Source organism: Rhipicephalus microplus, chromosome 6 (genome assembly GCF_043290135.1).
Source record: "Rhipicephalus microplus isolate Deutch F79 chromosome 6, USDA_Rmic, whole genome shotgun sequence".
Lineage (NCBI taxonomy): Eukaryota > Metazoa > Arthropoda > Arachnida > Ixodida > Ixodidae > Rhipicephalus > Rhipicephalus microplus.
In genome coordinates, this window is record NC_134705.1 from 131354171 (window position 1) to 131376571 (window position 22401).

At 43.1% G+C, this 22401-nt stretch overlaps 1 protein-coding gene across 1 annotated transcript; it reads left to right on the forward strand.

Annotated features, from left to right (window-relative positions):
• Positions 1-1273: 1273 nt before the first annotated feature.
• On the forward strand, positions 1274-19263 carry LOC142764945 (uncharacterized). The gene is made up of 5 exons (XM_075865481.1): positions 1274-2113; positions 9250-9379; positions 13176-13321; positions 17013-17145; positions 18427-19263. The coding sequence occupies exons 1-5, from the start codon at positions 2053-2055 to the stop codon at positions 18683-18685; spliced, it is 729 nt and encodes a 242-aa protein (XP_075721596.1). The 5' UTR covers positions 1274-2052; the 3' UTR covers positions 18686-19263.
• Positions 19264-22401: the final 3138 nt, after the last annotated feature.

Below are 22401 nucleotides of genomic sequence, written 5' to 3' on the forward strand. Positions count from 1 at the left end.
ATGTCATGATTATCATGTTTGCAGCAGTCATATATTTTCGGAATCCACCCACGTCACATAACACCGAATTTGGTATATGTGGAGCTAGCGAAACGGCTATGAGCGCGCTATGAGAGAGAGTAGCTCGTAGTCATGTTTCACGTGACACGCATGTCATGATTATTATGTTTCTACGTGTCATTTACAACACACCAGCATATTTAACCATACCAACATTTACAACAACATACCAGCATCTACATCTTACCAACATTCACAACCGTAAGAAGATGAGAACATGCCACGCTCATGATGCGCTCGCGGCCGTTTCGCTGGCTTCACATGTACCAAAGTTGCTATTACGGGACACCAACGAACGACTAAGGTAAATGACGTGTCCAAGCATGGTAATGAGGACATGCTTGTCATGTAAAACATGAGTACGTGCTACGCTCATAGCATGCTCGCGGCTGTTTAGCGAGCTTCAGATATACCAAATTTGGTATATTTGACGTTAATGAACGACGAACACAAATGCCTGCGCAAACATGATAATAATGACATGGAAGTGATGTAGGGCAAAATCTATGTCTGCCTCGTAACATTGGTCTGATGTTAAAGTGACATATCAACATTTATCATTCGTGCTTCGCATATCATTGATTCCCGCTGCACGTGGGATCTGCCATTTTTTTTCGTACCACACTTCTCACACTTTGTGCGCTTGTCAGAAGAAACACCCCAAATCAGAGGGGCAATGCCCCTGCTGACTATTTAGGTACGCTTCGATGGTGCAGTGCCTAGCAGTGTCATGTTGCCTTTTCAATCACTTCACTCCATATCTAAATGATAATTACCTCGACGCACTCAAAACAGTAGAATTAACTTCCTCTACGCCTTTCTTGTCTTTTATATCTCCATGTTTTTGTTAATTAGGGTTGTGTCGAATTAATAAACAAGCCGTCGGATATTTCGTTCCTTCAGACTCTTGCCTAATGTAATAGGAAGCTCAGAATCGATAGCAGATTTTGTTCTATTTCTTCTGACGTATGTGGACCGTCACCTTGAGAAAATCGCTTCCGCGAGTAGATGAAGGTTTGTTTTCTTCTTTTTTCTTTCATTTTTAGTGCAAGTACACTACTGATTTTGCAAGAGTGCTCTACCGAATGTCACCTAGCGGAGCCAGGTGACATTCGGAATGAAGAAAGTCCTCTTTTATGACTTTTTACAATGTTCTGTTTCAATTGTTTATGATGAGCGCGTAACAGGGGCGGTTAGCTTCGAAATGAAGAAGAGCTTACAATAAGTTGCTCGCGATGACGCACGCGAGCAGCCGTAGCCACTGAGAAATTCAAGAAAAAGGGTTAATTTTCATGCTATTCAGCACCGCTAATATACGGGACACGAATGATGCTCAGAACACAACTGGGAGTGAAGGCGGCAAAGTGGTTCCCATGCGTCCAGCAGCGAATACTGGCAACAGGATAATGCGTGACATGCCTGCACACGGTCGCCGGGGCGAGAATTGAAAGAAAGACGTATCCGACGAAAGTCACACGAACTGTGTGCCGCACATTCCGTTGAATCTCTGCGTAGATTCTAGATAACGCACTGCCCTACAGCCACTGCCCACATTCCCCGACCTTCACGCATTTCAGGGACTTCCTTCCTATGGGCGCGTGCTGTTATATGACTTTAAAATGCGCTGTCACAGTGGCACGTCGCATCTGATTGCGTCACAGGCTACAAGACATGAATATGTTGAATTCTTCTCATTGTCTCCTCAGGAACACCGGTGTTAATTTTTCTTCGTTTTCAATGTTTCTGGATCTCAGCTAGGTGTAGCTGAGGTCAACAGTGCCGAAAGTGCACTGGTGTTCGAAGAGCGTGCGAACCATAGCAGCAAAACTGGTCGGACGGGCCCCCGCGACTCCACTTTTGAATCTTGATTTTGTTAATGCCGTGCCTTCTTGTTGAACTTTCTTTTGCTGGAAAGAGCGAGATAATAAACCGTCCCACCGTAGGCTCTCTGGTATCAGTTGTAGGTGCTCGCTGCTCTGGAACGCACACACCATGATGATGGTGTTGGCCAGCTGCGTCTTCGCCCTTGTTTTGCTGGTAGCATCACCGACAGGTAAGCCCTCTTTGTACTCGGCGTATGACATCTGGTATAGCATCTGATGAAAATTCCGGTGGTCTAGCAGTGTTATATTATGAGATATTGCCCTGGTTTGTTGATATTTGACGATATTTATTCAAAACAAAGGTGAAACATTCTAGGAAAATCTACCATGGAGAATAGTTGGTACAACTTCGTGACTGCTCGGGCTCTCAGAAATTGACGAAAGTACACGCGATCAAACGCACCCGCAGGGTGATACGCAAGTCACTGTGTGTGTTGTCGTTTTGGGGGTGAGGCTCCCTATGCCGTGGGTCGTGCATCCGTGATGTAGTAGTAGTAGTAGTAGTAGTAGTAGTAGTAGTAGTACGCAATGTTGTAGTAGGTAGCTACCTTCACGGCCGGACTAGAGGAGCGGCACGCGTAAACTCATTTGAATCGAGGAGGAAGCCCGCGCACGTTAATCATAAACAAAAAGATAGTTGTTTCTGATGAAATAACAAACAGAGAGGAGTATTGGTGACTTAATATCCAATAAAATGTGGCATCAATTTTATGCTTGCTAAAAAATACTAGAATCAGAAGGGCGTACTTTGAGCACTATCTCGCAGCCAATGAAGTGCACTTTTGCTAGCTGAAAAGTTGTCCCAATCTGGTTGCCACGTTGAACCTTGCTGGGCACGCCAAGCACTGGGATGGCTTTGTGCTCTCCCGTAGTAGAGAACCGAGTACTCTAAATCGTTACCCCTTCTTGTTAGACAAACTAGCTGGGCGTAACCTACTTGGTTTTAGCAAGGCTTTAGCGAGTGTTGGGCTGCAGTTTGGCGCGGCGAACGTTGGGAACTAGGTACGAAGTGCAGGCCGTAAAAAAGTGCGCACGTGCCGCTCGTCTAGTCCGGCCATCTTTCGCTTATTCCTTGGAATGTCCACTGGATGGTGGTAATTCTATATGATGAATGTATGATGAAAAAATGCGAGATGGTGGTGCTTGGGGTGTTCAATATATGGATGGACGAATGGAGAGAGGCATGTACGGATGGATGGTCGCACAGTTGGACGCACGGACGGACAGAAGCTAGAATGAACGGACGGACGGCAGCGCAGACGGAGTGACGCATGCTTCGCCCCACTCATCATCATGCACTCCGTGCTTTTGCTGTGGTTTTTTTTTTTCAATTGTCCCTTCGTCAGTCCCGGGCAGTGCGTACGACTGTAGACAAACAGGCCACTTTGACAACAGTCATTCCTGCAGATATATAGAGAACACAGGAGTCACTTAGTGCAGGGTACTTTACAGCCTTCCTGCTCTTCAGTGTTAACGCGATCTGTTACAGAAATGGGTCAAGAGTCTTTCCTTAATGATGTTATGGTAAAGAAGGCCTGCTTAGTTGTGCTCGCATCCGCGGCACGTTAGCAGTCAGACTAGGTGTGGTAGTCTTGCATGACGCTTGATTTAAACCTGTCGCAATAAAGAATCACTTATCTTAGGGTCATCTTGTGGTGATCTCGTTTTCTTAGTTATAACAACCATTTTAAAAAGGCGAGAGGTATGCGACACTGTTCCAACGCGAACACTGCCAATGGCCTCAACGTAATCAAATATAAAAAAAGCCCCCACCTCACCGTAAGGGAATCTTGAGGAAATGCGAATGCATTGTGCAGCGTCCATAACGGTGTTTCGCATGTGAGAACCTAGCGTTATAACAAAAATGTTTTCTGTTTTAGGGGCGCAGCTCCTTATTCCGTGGGTTGTGCATCTGCGATATGTATAGTAGTAGTAGTAGTAATAATAGCAGTAGTATTAGTAGTAGTAGTAGTATTTTTCGACGTCGTGTAATAGGTAGCCAGCTCCACGGCAGGGCTTGAGGAGCAGCACGTGCGCACTCTTAAATTCAGGATTAAACCCGCGCACGTTGATCTCAAATACAGATAGTTGTTTCTGATGAAATTAACTAAAGGGTTGAGTATCAGTGACTTAATCTCTAATAAAACTTGCATTGAAATTTATGCTTAAAATATAGTAACAGAAAGACGCACTTTGAGCAATATCTGACCAGAAAATGCTGCCACGTTAAACTAGCTGGGTGCAACCTCCTTGGTTTTAGCAAGGTTTAGCGAAGGCTGGGCCGCAGTGCCATGAAATAGCGGGGGTGAAAGGTGGGAAGCAGACACGATGCACACTCTGTAAGAGAGTGCGCGCGCGCCGCTCCTCTAGTCAAGCTGTGCCCCCTCTCGTTTATTCCTTGAAATATCCGCTGGATGTCGGTACTTCTATACGATGAAAAGATGCGAGATGGTGATCCTTGGAGTGTTCACTTGATGGACGGACGGATGGACAGACGCATGGACGGGCGAACAAACAGGCATGTGCACGGATGAACGGACAGATGAACGGACGCACAGGCGAACGCATGGATGGACGCATGGACGGACGCGTGGAAGGATGGACGGAGAGAAGCAAGAACGAACGGGCGGACGGAATCGTGGGCAGACTGACGGACGCTTCACCCCACTCATCATCATGCACTCCATGATTATGCTATGCTTTTTTTCTTACACCGCGCAGCCAATAGCATCGTTTGTCGAATGTAGCGTTTTTCCGTTCCATCTCTAGTGGCTAGCGCGCACGGTTAAAATACTACGAAGTGAACAAAACAAACAGCGTTCTTGGCTAGGCGTTGGCGTTTACAGCGGGGGTCTCGAGCCCAAATTTCCAGATGTTCTTGAGAGGCACTCAACCAGCAAACGGCCAAGAGTGGGGCGCGAGCGGACGAGTAAGTGGGGCGCAGGGAGGAGAGAGCGCAAACGGCGAGGGGCATGGTAGGAGCTTCGGTGGCTAGGGGAGCGCGCGCCCACAGCTGTTGCTATGGGAAAGTGCGGTGTATCCCGCGATGTCTCTCACCGTTCGCTCTCTCTCACCCTTGCACATGACTTTCCCATCCGCTCGCATCACACTCTCAACCGTTCGCTGGCTGGGCGGCAATGATTCCCCTTCGATGATTTGCAAAATGAATAGCTGTGGAGTAGTGGGTACCTAGTAACTTCACTTGCAGTAAACATTGAATGGTAGTTTAAACAGCCAATGACAAGCACGCAGTCATTCGTTTACTTACGGCATAGTTGAGGCATGCACCGAGAATCGTAGTAGGTTAGCAGTTCAAAAGGCGATGCGTGTGAAGCCCGATTACGCTAACGCGACCAATTCTTGAAGGTGAAGGTCAAGGATCATCTTACTATTCGCTGTTGCTTTAAGTCTTAACTTCACTCCTCCCTCTATTCACCGTTTACTCAGACTATCCTACTCAACATCGTATGGACCCGGAGAAAGGTATGTCAATCTCAGATTTGAGGCACTTTCATTTGCCACTCGGCGCGTTCAGAAGTTGAAGGCGGTGCTTGCACGCGCCCGTCATTTTGTGGCAAAATGTAACATAAACACTGCCGAACCAGTAAACTTGTTTTCTTAGGGAAATAAGTTATGGGTCACTTAGGTACGAACCCTACCAGGACTTTGAAGTCCTCTTTTTTCCTATGATAACTAAGAACATTATTCGCTGCTTTTTTCAGTTTCCAATTACAGTGAAAGCTGTTATGAAATCATAACTCTGGCCACGCACACTTCTCTACCGGTGTCCGTAACCACAAGGCGCGAAATTAGAAAAACACCTAGCAGAAATGACACAGTGGGGCTCGAACTCAGGTTTGTTGGGTGCCAGCCAAGTATTCTACCACTGAATTACAACGGCGCTTTTAACTTGTTGTCAAACATGCCTTAGGCAGACTTGACCTAGCACCATTGACATGGTGGGGCTCGAGCCCAGGTCCACTCGGTGCCAGCCCAGTATTCTACCACTAAGCTACACCGAAGTTTTTCATGATATTAAAGTATTTGCGTAATGAAGACAAACTCAAGTAAACAAAAGTACGATCAAATGGTGACTATAAGCGCTCAAGCATTACTCATAAACACTCAATGGCCAACACAGCGCGAGCTCTTCACATCGAGAGTTCTTCACATCGTGTTATGCAAACTAGGAAGGGGCGAGGTCAAACAGCTCTCCAAGATGGAGTACCAGCCCTGACTAAAGTCTAGCTCGTCGTAAATGTTTTTGAGGTGTATAGCCATTTCAATGAAATGTGTGCTTGAAGAGGTGGTGGGCTCTGCATTGTGGTCATGCATGTGCATTGTGTCTTGCACGAGCAGTGCATACCCATAGAGAAAAACATATCATATGGTACTTCATCAAGCGCTGCTAGTAGAAGACAACGTATTGTGTTAGAATTCATAATGAAACCTTTTTTTAGTGCTCGCTCAGGGACATCACATCCCAGTATGGCATCTTTGCAGCTACCAAAGCGATGTTAAATCGTTTCTGGCACATAACATAGACGGCAATGAACAGGCGCAATAAAAATACCCTTTCCTCTCAACCATGTGTTTACCGCCAATGTTTAGGAGAGGAGTTTATAGAAGAACGTTTCTTGAATTCGGTGGAATGTACCTTTTTCGCACTTGTTTCAACACATCGTGGCCTGGAAGATTGGAGTACAGTGAGTGGCACAACGGAGGTGGGAAGAGTGTATTCAGTAGATCCTTATACAGCGCCTTGCGCGATACTGTGTATAGGTATTTCAAAGAATAGCGAGCTTTCAAGAACTGAACTGCGAGGTAAACTTCCTGCATAAATCCCCACAAGCGTGGGCGTTCGGAGAACTTTGATGAAACGATTAAGTCTGGTGAACAATGAACAAGTGTAACCTGCTAGAAGGAACGGATTACAGGATGAGAATTGTCTCGAAAAAAGAAGAATCGGGACACTATTTGCCATAGATAAAGGTGTTTAGTCCTAACCCACTCTCACTAACTGGCTTGAATATATTATCACGACGCATGGGCTCAAAAGTCGAAGACCATATGAAAGTAGCGAAAATCCGATGGAAGCGTTTTGTATAAAATCTTGCGCAATGAAAAAGTTGTGATACATAGTACAGCTTTGTTGCTAAGAAAATATTGCAAGCTTCAGCTCTCCCAAACATTGAAAATTGATAGGGAACAAATGTTCGGGCCTAGCGTTCAAGCTTAGGGACGCACTACTTCCAGAAATGCACACTGAATCTATATGCATGAAATGGTGCACCGAGGCATGTTGGAGGAGTTCTTGTCCAATTAATCCCCACTGTGCTAACCCACAGGCCAAACCACAGTCCTAAACTCTTAGAGCCATTTTAACGAGCTCCTGATACTACGCCAAACTTTTCAATTGTAGACACCACAATTTGGACACTTGGCTTATCTGTGCAAAAGAATGCGACGTTGTCTGCATAAGTCAATACTTTAAATTCACTGACTAATATACTGATGCCACGAAATCAACACGACTGCATTATGCTTAAGCACACTGGTTCTAGATAAATAGCAAATAGAAGAGGTGACATCGGGCATCCCTGTTTTACAGAAGAGCGAATAGAAACAGGCTTGGAGAGTTAAACATTAACTATCACACGAGTTGAAGATTCATTATAGCATGGTTTAACGCCTTTAAGAATAACTTTGCCAATATTGGCATGTTCGAGAAGAGAAAAAAGGAAGGAATGACAAACATGACAAACATCGCAAATTGCGATGTTGATCCTTTGAGCTGGGCGCGCACACCCATCTTAGAGCCCTACGCTTTGTTTTCTAAGACAACTGCCAGATGGCGCTTATGTCTCACGTGTGACGTGAGTTGATGCGCTCGTTCGCCTCCTCTGTACGCTCGAGGCACTCTAACGCAGCGCCTGTAGAATACCATTCACCGATTTTCTTGCGCAGAACATCAAATAAATGTTTTGTCCACTTTCTCCACACGCAAGACTAACGTCTTTCAACATTTGCAGATTACGTGCAGATACGGGACCAATTTTTGTCCAACAATTTTATTGACAAGGACTAAGCTAAAAGGCAATACGTTTCCGTTGAGCGATTTCTTTCAACCACGATTGAGGAGGCAGCAACAAATAGAGAAAATAAGGTGACAGACTCCTGCGAACGCTATACAGAGCAGATCATCAACACACCACGAGAGGCTGGTTTTGTTAAAGTAAAAAATGTTACTTATTTGGCTCTTTATTTTTTTGTGGTAAATATCAGCCGCGATATGTGAAATTTAATTGCTGCACGATTTGGTTATTTCTTCCCAATTGAAACACGTGTTCGGTGTCTGACTCATTGTGAGGGCGTTCATTGGGACAAGGAAGTTTGCGGAATCAGGGCGTTCCTACAATACTTACAAGTCAAGTAAACTGAAAGAGTTTCGGTGTTTTCTTTGTGTCGAGTAGACAAATCTGCGCCAGGACAGTTCCAGAAATCCATCACTCTCCCTTTTAGCATCTCTCATAATCATATGGTGGTTTTGGGACGTAAAACCTACATATCAATCAAAAAAACTCTTTTATATATATGGTATTTGAAACATTGTATATATGGCCCCGCCGCGGTGGTCTAGTGGCTAAGGTACTCGGCTGCTGACCCGCAGGGAGCGGGCTCAAATCCCGGCTGCGGCGGCTGCATTTCTGATGGAGGCGGAAATGTTGTAGGCCCGTGTGCTCAGATTTGAGTGCACGTTAAAGAACCCCAGGTGGTCTAAATTTCCGGAGCCCTCCACTACGGCGTCTCTCATAATCATATAGCGGTTTTGGGACGTTAAACCCCACATATCAATCAATCAACATTGTATATATGTAGCCAGCACTTTAGGCTATTTAAAGCAGTTGTGCTATACCCATTGCGATATGCCATTCGACTGCCCTGCTGTTCTCCCCGGCATGAACCGCCTGCCATCTGAAGCGGGGGCGACTGGAAGGTCCTGCTCTCGCTTGCCGACCCGGCGTTGCAGCTGGCCGTGGTGACTCGGGATACCGAGGTCATCCCGATGAGAGGGATGACCGTGTAGCCGTGGTGTGGGACCACGTGGTCGTCTCTAGACCACCGCGGGGTCCGAAAACACTGGCAAACAAAGTTTATCTGTCTGTAAAAACAACGCGTATACTTGTGTGGCAATTTCATAAATCAAGACCGAATGTCATGGCGTTAAGCGGAAAAGAGCGTTAAGTGAAAAAGGTGGCACTGCTTAAAAAGTATCCTTGTTTGTGATGTTGCGTATGACTTGCAGGTGCTCACCGGACCGAACTCAAGGATGGATGCACGATGGATGACCTCAAAAAGTGTGGCGACGACTACATTCCATACTCCAAGGGCGGGCTTCTGCGTATGCCCAACCTGCAGTTTGCAGAAGGGTGCAAGTACGTACATTTGCATAGTCAGATGGTATAAACCCCATAATAAAGGTCTGATTATAAATATACATATATGGTATCCCTGGTATCAGCAAACAAGTTCCCATATATGAAGTGGGGCATTCTCCACATATTAGACACTTGATGCTGGTATGTCATGTATGATATAAATGAGACTCGCGTTGCTCATTTCGCTATGTGCATACAGCCGTCTCCTCTTCCTTTTCAAAATGTTTCTTGTGCGTTTGTTGCAATGGGAAGATGGTCTTTCAAATGAAATATAACTCTTTGTGCATTATTATTGATACACGAACTCTTCTTGAAGGAGTCATCGCAGATACGGTTTCTGATTTGTTCACTGCAACAGGAAATTGTGATAGCCTACTTTCTAGGCTGTGGGTACCACTACTATATAGCATTCATGATCAAACCTTTCTGGTGTATAGAAAAAAGACAGATAGGAAATCAGGATATTGAAAGATAAAATATGAACTAAGTTTTAAATCATTGAGAAACAAGAAACTTATCAATTTATTGTATGCATGGCACACAAGCATTGAAAGGGTCTCTGAAATCTTTTTCAAGTACCCATGGAATGAATTAACTAAAAGAGCTTATTGGCTCATGAATTCAACGCCGCAATAATTTTTAGAAACCATTCAGCACGAGCGGAGTTACAAAGAATCGTCGCACGCTGCAATCGCGTTCTTGTTTTTCTCGTCCCGGCGAAAGCGCTGCAGGCTAAAGAGGGAGGGATGTCAGGGCCAAAGAAGATACGTCAGGTGCTCCTCATGACCTTGAGTTCTCTTTATATTTTTTTCTTTGAATACGCGGCTTTTTCCGTGTGATCATCGCGCGCGCGCGCGTGCACAACCAGCACTTTGCCGCGGCAATCCATGTCACGACTGAGTGCGCCATGTTCAAATCAGCCAATGGCTGATAAATGGCCTTCTACACTTTTTTAGCATCTTCCGTCATTTAATTTCGTACCCTCACAACAAAACTGATATCAACGAGATAGAGAAAATTCGTAAGATAACTGTTAGATTGATTTATAACAGTTTCGGCCGTACTTCAATAACACGTTTATTAGCAAACGTCAACCTCCGCACTCCAACACAGAGAAATACTGTGTTGAGATTGAAATTTTTGTTTTAGTTAGGTCAAGGTTACAATAGGTTAGACTTATGACGCGTACTTCATTTTTCGACTGGATGTGCCACGAGGCGGAGGCGCGCGTTCCTATTGACTCCGTTCGCCACCCGTAATATCACATTCAAATATTCGTTTTTTCCCAGGACATTTACCGAATGGAAAATAATAACGATATTGTTTCGCATTCACCTTGCAGTATTTACTACGCAGCTTCAGCGATAACTGTATGTGCTCTATTACGTGAGGCAGTCCTGTGTATTTCAATCACTGTGGTGTTTATTTTACGCTGTTGGTCGTCCTGAATACAGGGCCTATTTAATTTTATTGGGTGCCCTCATGCCTGTTTATTGCAGATTGTTGGGTTTTTTTCATCTTCTGAAAGCTTGTACATGCATTGTCTTATTTTCATTCTGTTACCAATTTGGGTATTTAACAAATGTATACCCACTCTGCTAAAACCCTTTATGAAGGTTGCAGTATTGAAAAATTAATAATGAATAACTTTACCTAGAAAGGAGAAAGCAATTTTCAGCAGAACTTTATAGTTTGTTGTGAATTACAGGCTGTGTGTGGCGCAATAATAGTTGGCTCGCGTAATTCGGGAGCCACTACTACCGATTGGCAGCGTTTTCTGGTCATGCTAGGTACTGCTCCTGTCCCTTGAACGCGAAACGAGCGCTTTTGTCCAATATATTCGACATAACAAATGATCGCTTGCCACAGCATAATGTTTGTAGACACCATGACAAAAGACGTGCCAGAATGAAACACAAAAACCTAAAATAACAAAAAGTTGGAAACAGTCAAAATAGATCATAATAACTTTATCTGTTTTTTTTTTCTTTTGAAATTAGTGAACTAGAATACCACCTGAGTTTTCGCGGATAGTTCTATTGAACTGGCCGCTGCTAAATGCTGCCATTCGATGCCAGGTTCCGGTTGCATTGCGGCATTTAATTTGCTTTTACTTCTTAGAAAATGCTAGTGAAGTGTTAATCATAATAAATCAGTTACTTTTAAGGAAAGTACTGAGCGCGCGTTTGTAGAAGATGACGGCGTGTTGTCAAAAACGGCCCACTCGCACTTGAGCAAATTTCAAGGGTCTTTAATCTACCCCATCCCTCTCCCATGCGCAGGGTAGCAAACCGGCTGCCTATAGGCTGGTTAACCTCCTTGCCTTTCTTTTCCCTCTATTTTCCTTCCTTCCTTCCTTCAAGGGACCCAGGGAAATACCTATTGGAAAGTTCACTAAATTAAATATTCACTGGAATATGGAACTGCATTACGATTAGCAGCTATCAAGTGAAACGTTTGAAATGCAGTTCATTTTGAAAATAATTGTTCAATTCTTATTGGAGTGCATTAAACTCATCACTAAAGAAACCTTTACAGAGGCCTACGTTTCTGTGCACTGCCTCTAACAGAGCTTGTTCCTGAAACTCGTGTTTTCCTACAGCCTCGGCTTTAAAAACAGAATTTCAAGCTGCCTCAGCGATTACAACTTGTATGTAATTCTCCGCCTTCCGTTGTAAAACATTTTATGTGGCGGTACTAGTCACATCTAATGTCTTATCTTTCACAAATCCGCATTAGCCGCGCCAACCATGCAAGATAACGATTGTTCCCAGATCACACGACGATTGTTTTAAGTTCAGTTTCTTTCCGCGGGCGATCAGTGAGTGTAACAGGCTGCCGAATTCCACTGTCTTATCAGAATGTGTACCTTCTTTCTTGAAGGGTCTAAAGGATGTCGTGTATAAAGACGTACAGTTTATATTTTGCTTATTCTATGTCCTCAAAAGCAGAGTGCTTTGGCTATTTCTTGTCATTCATAGTCATGTATAATAGAAGTTGTATAGGGAGTACCTATTTTTCTGTATGTATATTGGTTTTTTTCCACCCCTGTTATAGCCCAAATAGGGCTGACACTATAATAAAATGAAATGAAATGAGGTAACCGAGCGCTATCCAGCATATGGTAACGCTGAGCGAGTGGCAAGCTAGAGCATTTAACGTGATTCGCCCGACCTATATTTAACAAAATAAAAAAAGAAAGTCGAACAAGCTAAATAAGTGTTCTTTACTGCTGAATCTAACTTCTTTATTTGTAAAAACTCGCGAAGGAGAATAAAGACGAGCATATACATCAACCCCACTTCGTTCAATGAGGTCTTAGCATGCCCGGCCGCTCCGGATCGGGCACGTTTTTTGAAACCGAAATTGCCACTTTTTGGGGCCTACTTTGACTCTCCGCGAAATCGGTGCAGTGATTGCGATGTACGAAAGCTCACAAAGTAAGTCTCGCTGCGAAAGCGGCGTAGTCATTGGGACGTACGAAAGTTTACCAAGTAAGTCTAGCAGTGAAAAGCTTCAGGAGTGGATGTGCGACAACACCACAAACGCGCTACAAAACGCAGCATAGACACTGTTTTTTATCTGAACTTTATACGGGACATGACGGCGAAACAACAGCTGGAGAGTTTATGCATGACTGTTATTTATTCAACAACCATAGTTCATGTAATTAGTTTAACAATAATATGAGTGTCTCTTTTCTTTTGGCTTTTCACTCATTGAAATTTCGCTATTCGGCATTTGCAGGTTATCTAATTAAATTCTCATTGACAGCAATGCTACTCACTTTCAGGTTGATCGTGGAGCAGATCAATTGCAGCTTAGACTTCATGAAGAGCTGCACGCAACAAGCACCTCAAGCGGCCGCGTTGGTCGTGCTGCAGGCGCTGAAAGAAAACATCGAGGACGTCTGCGCCGTGGGTTCTAAGGCGTACAAAAGTGCGTACCTAACAACTACCGAAGTAAAATCCTCTATGTATATTCATGGTTTGGTTGAGCAGCCTGCGAAGATTACCAAAACCAATATTTCAGATAAATGGAAGTGCTCGCACAAACACTTTTTAGAAATATTTATTTATTTATTATTGATGTTGAATGTTTGCTGGGGAATACCACATAACGGCTACTGGTATACACTCTGGCGTTCTTTAAATTTCAATAAAAGTACAAGGCTATCTGTTCATATCTTCAACATTGAATTGTGATCTCAGAATTTTGTGATTACCCAGGATTATTTCCTATTATGTTCATTTTGTTTTATTATTCCCATCAGCCCTAGAGGCTGTAGAGAGCGCGAGTGATAACAACACTTTGACACAAGGAAAAACATAAAAAAAAACAAAAACACAACGAAACAAAAAATAAACAAAATGTATACAAAACAAAGGAATAAATTGTGAACTTACAGTGAGTTTAGTAAAAAGCCTCAGTACACAATGTTAGCTACTGAATTACGGAACTCTTCATGATGAATAATGTTAAGAACGTTCGTGGGGAAGCCATTCCAATCACGAGAGGTCCATGGTAGAAATTCATGATAAAAATGCGCAGTTTTACACGAAGCGACTCCTCCTTCATGACAATGATCTGTGCGATGGATGCATAAGATGGCTCAGGGATGAGGTGATCGCGTAGTGCAGCAGTGTGATGATACCTTTTATGGAACAAGGCAATGCGGGACGCTTTTCTGTGTGAGTCTGTGCCATTATAACATCATTGTGCGATTTGTTGCTGTTGCTGAAAGAATGCACAATAATCGCTTAACTATTTCTGTCAAAACAAGTTTCACTTCCATGTTGTACCAATTCCTATATAGGCGAATTAGCCACGTTCTTTTAACGATTCTTTTATAACGCGTTCAAAGTAAATATACTATTGGCAATGGTCCGGCATCTGCATTATAAGTGAATTTTGTCATTGTATGCTATGCTGCGGCGTTATCTCCAAGTAGAGGGTTCTGTTGCATTTTCCTATAGCACTGTAAAATACCTGATTGTTTGAAATGAGAGCGCACTACGTAGACGTGGACAGAATAGGCAAGTAGAAGCACCCTGTTTATTCTGTCCACGTCTACGTATACCATAGTGCACTTTCATTTCGAACAATGATGTATCCCCAACTTACCCAATCAACCATATTGACATGTAAAATACCACCTGACAGCCTAGCAGCTGTCAATTTCACATTACTCGTATCTATCCTAGCATTTTCTTAACTGTACGAAGGTTCATATTTCTATTATATACAAACAAAAAACGGCACGGTTTCGAACTTCCGACCTTGCGAGCATAGGCCGGCTTAGTGCCCTGGGTGACCCTTCTTCTCACGCGTTTATTCTCTCGTAATTTTTTCTGCCTCGCTCAATTTTGTCATTGTTAGGTTCAAAGTGTCCGTAATGCCGTAGATTTGCTGATTTCGAGAGGTCGCACTGCTACTTAGGCGCTTGGTGTGACCTTGCGAGTTGCGCACTCCTGTTATGCGAACTAATCGGCGACTTCTATGTGATTCTTACGTTGAGCGTGCACGTCGCGGCTGATTGGAGTGCATGAAAAGTAAACGCGAAAAGTTTGTAGCTGCCAAAGAATAGACTGGTGCTGACTTGAAGGCTGTATGCTATTTTGTTGGCGTTTCGAAGTAGTAATTAAAACACTGGTTAGTAAATATAGTGATGGTCCTCAGTTGGTAGTCAGATATACGTATTAGTAACTACATTTACGGCTAGCCTAATAACATGGAATAGTGCACGAAACGATAAGGAGTGAATTATTTCTAATTCTAGAGTGCGGCGAAAAAGACGGCAATATCATAACCAATAAGGATAGGATAGTTGAGGTAGCGGAGAAGTTCTACAAAGAGCTTTACAGATGCCGGAACAACCAGGATGATATCGTAAGAAGCATTAATAGCCCAGCGAAATTCGACATCCCACGAGATACGACAGGGGAAGTAAGGAAAGCCCTATATAGCGGAAATGCAAAGATGCAAAACCACTGGTGAGGACGATCTAACAGTGGATCTGCCAAAAGACGTTGGAAAGATTGTGTCAGAAAAAACTAGCCACCCTGTATTCGAAGTATCTCTTGACGGGGAGGGTACCGGAATATTAAATGAATGCGAACAGCACCTCAATACACAACAAAGGGGAAGTCGAAATTGCAGGCCGATGAGGTTACTGTATGTTCTCCACAAAATATTTACAAAGTTAATAGCTAATAGAATGAATGGATTGATATGTCGGGTTTAACGTCTCAAAAGCTAATAGAATTAGGGAGACAGAGTTTAATCGACGAAAGGACCAAGGAGGATTTTCTACAGGCTACTCCCCAATAGACCATAACTATACCATAAATCTGGTAATAGAGAAATGCGCGGAATACAAACAACCACCATAGATAGCTTTCATAGATTGCGAAAAGGCACTTTACTCAGTCGAAACATCAGCAATATTGCAGGCACTATGGAATCAGGACATCGACGAACCCTACATAACCATACTGGAAGAAATGTGTGCACTGGATCCACAGCGACCACAGTTCTCTATAAAAAAAGCTACAGATTACAAGTAAAGAAGGGTGTAAGGCAGAGACACACAATATCTCCAATGCTATTCACCGCGTGTTTACAGGAGGTTTTCAGGGCGCTAGATTTGGAAGAGCTAGGAATAAGATTTGATGGAGTGTATCTAGTAACCTGCGATTTGACGATGGCAGTGCCTGATGAGTAACTCAAGGGACGAAGTACTGCTCATGATTACTACAACAGGACATGGAAAACAGAAGAGTAGGCCTGAATAATATAATGCACAAAACTAGAGTAATCTGCAACTATCTCGGTAGACAACAGCACTTTGCGATAGTTGGAAAGACACTGAAAGTTGTAAAAGGTTATGCGCACTTAAGACATTTATTATGCGTGGAGCCGAACTGGGAGAGGAAAAGAACTAGTAGAATAGGAATGGGGTGAATCACATTCGGCGAGCATTCTGAAATAATGAATGGGAATCGTCCAATAACTTTCTAGAGGGAGGTATATAACTGCTGCAACTTGCCGGTACCTAGCTATACGGAGCAGACACCTGGAGGCTTACAAAGTGGGTTCAGATTAACTTGAGGGCGACACAGCGAGCCATGAAAACAAGAAATGATAGATGTGACCTTAACAGACAAGAAGAGAGCTGAGTGGGTCAGAGAATAAACCAGGGTTAAGAATATCAAGGTCGAAATAAAAAAAAAAGAAATGGACATGGCCGAGCACGTACCACGTAGGCAGGGTAACCGCTGCTCTTTAAAGGTAACCGATTAGGTTCCCAGAGAAAGCAAACGTACGAAGAGGAAACAGAAAGTTGGTGGGCTGATGAGATTAAAAAGTTCGTTGGTGTAACGTGGTATCGGGAAGCACAAAGCTGGGTCTATTGGCGGATCACGGAAGAGGCATTTGCCCTGCAGAGGGCATAATCAGACTGCTGATGATGATAATAATAATAATGATGATGTTGATGATGATGATGAATAATATTATTATGATGATGATGATTTAAGTGAGAAACGTCATTAGGTCATACCGAATATTGCGAACTGACTGCCAGATTTTGGTGCTAATGCTTCTGTTCAATATTTCCTGATCTATGCAGAGTTCCAGAAAAGCGTCAAGTGTATGGAATTAGTAGGCCAAAGAATGCATAGGTGCATGCAGCGCTTCCACGACCTCATAGAACGAGCTGTGATGAAGGCTCCCGTGAGAGACGTCATTCCCCATGGCTGCTGGCAAGTTCTCTGTCTGATACATAGCGCAACTGAGATTGCTGCCTAAGTCTCAGATGCATGCCCCGTATACATTCTCATCGTGTCAACGTAACTTTCTTGTTATTATAATTAGAAACACGAAGCTATGAAGATTCTTGTGTAAGTTGTGTGATAGTTTCGTACTCGAAATCAGAAGACACGTAGAAGTATTGCTCGGGTTTTGCAGTAGGCTTATCAGCGCGCTCTCCTACATGCAATCATGCATATATATAGTGGCTAGGAGACCTTGCATTTATTTCGAGAGCTTGCACTTAAGCACCTTAGAGAAGAGTGTCAAAAGCATACGAAAAAACTAGATTCGTCCAGGAAGTATGGGAGTGAACGGTCTGATGCTTTGTGGATTAAAGGAATAGGGTCGTGTGACTTGCGAGGCCCATCGCCAACAGTTCACCTATTTGGTGCAAGGCCCATCGCCAACAGTTCAACCTACACCTATTTGGTAATGAAAACCCTCCAATAATATGTGCTAGGCTTTTACTTTACGAAACCACTGTATGCGTACGAGGCACCTTGTATTGGAAGGTCATGGCAACTTCGACCTCCCGTGGTTATTCACCGTGCAATAACAAGGCACAGTACACAGATCTGATATTCTGCTTCCATAAAATCAGACCACCGCAGCTCGGATTGCATTCGCGTTTGTCGAGTCCGCAGCCAAGTGCCGTAGTCACTGTACCACCACTGCGGGCCTTCATGAGACGCCCCCAATAGCTTCACACTAGTCGTGAAACAACTCTGAGTGGAATATTCTGAACGCCAAGAAAGGGAAATGTGTCACTGGAAGGAAATATTGTCTTTATACGTGTTCTCATGACGAGTAACTATGATGAACTGCCCTAAAGATCTTCCCTCCGTTTACACAACCATTCCAGCAGTTTCGTCAATTAGGCATCTGCATCAAAGTTTCGGAGTCAATAAACGCACTCGGTAACCGATAAAAAGGAATTCGCTAGCATTAATGAATTGCCCGATATAGGGCGCTTCCCTGCGCGGACAACGCGCTATGAATGCTTTTTACACCGATAATATTACTTGTGTGCTAGCCAGTTCAAGTGCTATGGGTCTGTACTTGTCTGTTTTATTTTTTTATTTATTTATTTTGCAATCACCTGGTATTTTGTTTATCGGAATATTTTTTGTTGCATGCTAATAAATATCAGCATGGAAGCAGCTATATGCGCCAGTTTATGCGGTTCTAGCGTTCGCCGTGGTAACTATGTGTACTTTATTCTTTTTTTTTAGCATCTATAATGATTTAGTTGGCTGCTGGTCAACGACCCTTGCTCCCTGCGAAAGAGTTCAAGGCAAAGAGTTCGCGCTAGGGATCCTGGACGACATCTTTGGTGAGGTAGTCCACCTCGTGTGTGGCAGGTACATCAAGACCACGGATGCCTGCAAGGAACTGCCACCTTTGCCGCAACTAGGGAAAGGTGACCAGCGGTTGGGCACGTACATTGAGCTTGTCATGGAAGTAGCCGCTACCTACGGGCGAAAGAACTGACCTCTCGCTTCCCTCCTCGACATTCGTTATGGCACATTTTGTTCCCATCTTCACTACAACCGTTCTGTTGTGGCGATAGCTCTACAAACAAGGGATGCCCTTAGCAGAAGGACTGGCATAGAAGTACGCCTGAAAGCATTATTGTGTTACCGATATGCCGCTCGAACAGCCGCAATGATTGTGGACGATAGAATCTCATTAAGGTGCTGGAAGAAAACAAAATGTGAAATTGTGTACGTGTTTTCTACTGCGACAAATGGGAATGGGCCGACGAAAGATATTGAGCAAGTTCACAGGAATTCTGTGTCGATGGTAACTAGGTATTGAAGTGTCTATCTTTTTCTGGGTCGCACGTATTAGAAAACACCGCTACTAACGTTGAAAGTCGTGGTGTTGGAAAGCTAGGAAATAACGCCAAAGTGTACAGCATATTTACGTGTTATAGAAACTGTGTCATCTTTGTATATTTCTGGCTGTATATTAAGGCGTATGCTTTTATGTGTCTGTGTTTGCTGCGCAAAGTGAATTTTTATCCACTAGGGCATTACATCTTCTGGAATAAACTTTTTGCAAATAAGTGTGCGTGCTCTGTGCTTGATGCTTCCGCTGCGCATGAGAAACGACGTTGCCATAGTAGGACGGATTGAAGCCGGCCTATCACAGACCGCTGGCGACATGTCGCTGATTGCTGCTATCTACAGCGTACTTGCTGGTGTGTAGGGGTCGGTTTTATGCCCTTTTGCTGCGGCCGTCTGGCATAATTAACTGACGTACGAGCATTGTGCGTGGGCCATGCAGCCTTTCCTTACTAGAACTGTGTTACTTGCAAGAGCGTCGGTGTTATAAAGCCTGTTGTAAGCACGCTTCAAGTCTTCCCACACCTATTCTGGATGTTTTTTTTTATCTTCAAGAGAGTCGTTTGTGTTAGAAACACCACTTGATTGTCGTTTCCGTGATAACATTCAGGTTAATTCACTTTTACGAAGTATAAACACAGTGTGATCTTTGCCCCGATTCGCCTATATCTTGTTAAAAGTAAAAAAGTAAAGCATTACCTGAGCAACCCCTTCAAGCCCATATTCTTAATGTTTGGTTGAGTTGCTTATAAAGAGCATGCTGGTAGCGCCGGTTGCTACATATGCCACTGTAGCAACCGGCTTTTCGCACGCACACAGAAGGCTTAGATGTTATCGGGTAAACTGCAAGTTTGTAGCGACTTGTGCTTATTATTATTATTTATTATTATTTATAATACCCTCAGGGCCAACAAGGCATTAAAGAGGGGAGTGGGTAAATACATGAAAAATACAAATAAAACAGTGCAATAAATACAAATAAACAATACAATAATTACAAATAAAACAATACAATAAAAGACAATAAACAATAAAAGACAGATATTATTAACATTTCTGCAGAATGTATAAAAAATAGTTATTACTAAATATACAAGAACAGAAGCAATAAGCATAGGTAACAGATTTTCTTGGTTACACAATGTTAGCTAATGTTTCGTGGAAAAGTTTGAAGTCAGTAATGGTTGCGACATTCGGGGGAAGGCGGTTCCAATCATGAGATGTGCGGGGAATAAATGACTGAAAGAAAGACCTAGTGTGACATGATGCGATTCCTACCTTATTGCGATGATCAACACGGTTTGAGATGTACAGAGGCTGGAGTATCAGGTCATTATGAAGTGTAGGGTGATAGAAAATTTTATGAAACAGTGAAAGACGGGCGATTTTTCGTCGGTGAGCCAATGGAATAAGTGATAAATTATTTTTCATTGAAGTCATACTTGCAGTGTGGTTGTAGTTAGAGAGGATGAACCTAGCAGAGTTATTTTGTACTAGTTCAAGAGATGTGATGAGATTAGCATGACTGGGATCCCATATGGCGGATGCATATTCGAGTTTGGGGCGTATGAGAGACTTATAGAGTACTAGTTTCAAGGAAGAGGGTGCTTTGGAGAAGTTACGTCGTAAGTAGCCGAGCATGCGATTAGCATTGTTAATCACGTACTCTACATGAGTTGTCCAACTTAAGTTATTTGTGATGTGCACGCCAAGATATTTATAAGACAGGACGGAATCTAAAGGAACGTTATTTAGGTGGTAGGTGTTATGATTCGAGTTAGTTCTTGATACGTGCATTATCTTACATTTCTTAATATTAAGTTCCATTAACCAGATATTACACCAATTAGCTATATTATTTAGGTCAGTTTGAAGTGTTTTAGTATCATCAACATTGCTGATTTTGCGGTAAATAACAGAGTCATCTGTGAACAGATGTATGTTAGAAGTTATTGAAGAAGTTAGATCATTAATATATACAAGAAATAATAAAGGTCCCAACACTGAACCTTGAGGCACACCGGATTGTACTTCAGTGAGTGGTGAATGATGGTCGTTAGCAGTTACGAATCGGAAACGATTAGAGAGAAAATGTTCTATCCATTTAAGAAGGTTAGTGTCAATATTTAGCAAGCTTAGTTTTAAGAGCAGTAATTTATGGCAAACCTTGTCAAATGCTTTGCTAAAATTCAAAAAAATACTGTCAGCGCAAGATGATCGATCCAGAATTTGATGCAGATTATGAGTAAACGAAGCAAGCTGTGTCTCGCAGGAATACTGTTTTCTAAAACCATGTTGCGCTTTAGCAAAGTATGAGTTAGACTCTAGAAAGTTAGCAAGGTTCGAGAAGATTACATGTTCTAATAATTTGCAGCAATTACTTGTTAGTGATATGGGTCGGTAATTAAGAGGCGAGTTTCTGGGGCCAGATTTATAGATTGGAACCACCTTCCCTATTTTCCATTCCTTTGGAAGTTGACAAGTACTCGATGATTGTTGAAATATTTGACTTAGTATCATTGAACTAACTACGTTAGTGCTTTTAAGAAATTTGCTATTAATGCCATCATAGCCAGGAGCGGAGTGGAACGGTAACTTATCTATTAGTTTCAATATTCCAGGTACCTCAATAATTACTGGATCCATGGGCATGTAATTATAGCGGTGCGCATAAGGAAGTATGATGTTGGCGGATTCGGAGTACTGGCTTGAAAATGAATCATTAATAGCTGATGCGCACATGTTATCGGCGATATTATTTCCAGATGAATCTTCTAGTGATATAGTGTTTGACCACCACCTCAGGAGGCTTAACTCCTGAGGTGGTGGTCAATCGAATTTTTCACATTTGCATTTGATGCTCCATGATTTACAGTAGGTATGCATGGGTGATGATGGCGAATACTTATATAGTCCCTGTACATTTTCTATTGGGAAGCTTCGTGTTGTTGGATGTTCTTGGCTCGCGATGAAGAGAAGAGGGGAGCTGAGTTTAGGGTCTCGTTTGCAGTAGCCGCTGTGTGAGCCCGGTCGATCAGACTCAACTGATCTTCCAAGTTCTTGCTGCCCAGCAGGTTTTCCCTTTGCTCCGCTAATGGATTTTGTATTGGCGCTTAGGCTGTAAGGACCTGACATTTCCCCGTGACATGGTCTAGAATAACATTAGCCGAGCACCATGGGCAGTCACAAGTGTCTGCCGAAGGATGTATTTTACTCAGGGTGTGCAAATTTGTAAACGGGCTGGTTTGAATTCGCCTCCACCTGAGTGATTCCGCTTTGTATAATAATATTACTCTAATGAACTGACCGTCATCACAAAGATATACAAAATAAGCGCGTTTATGGTATTTAGGAGTAAAC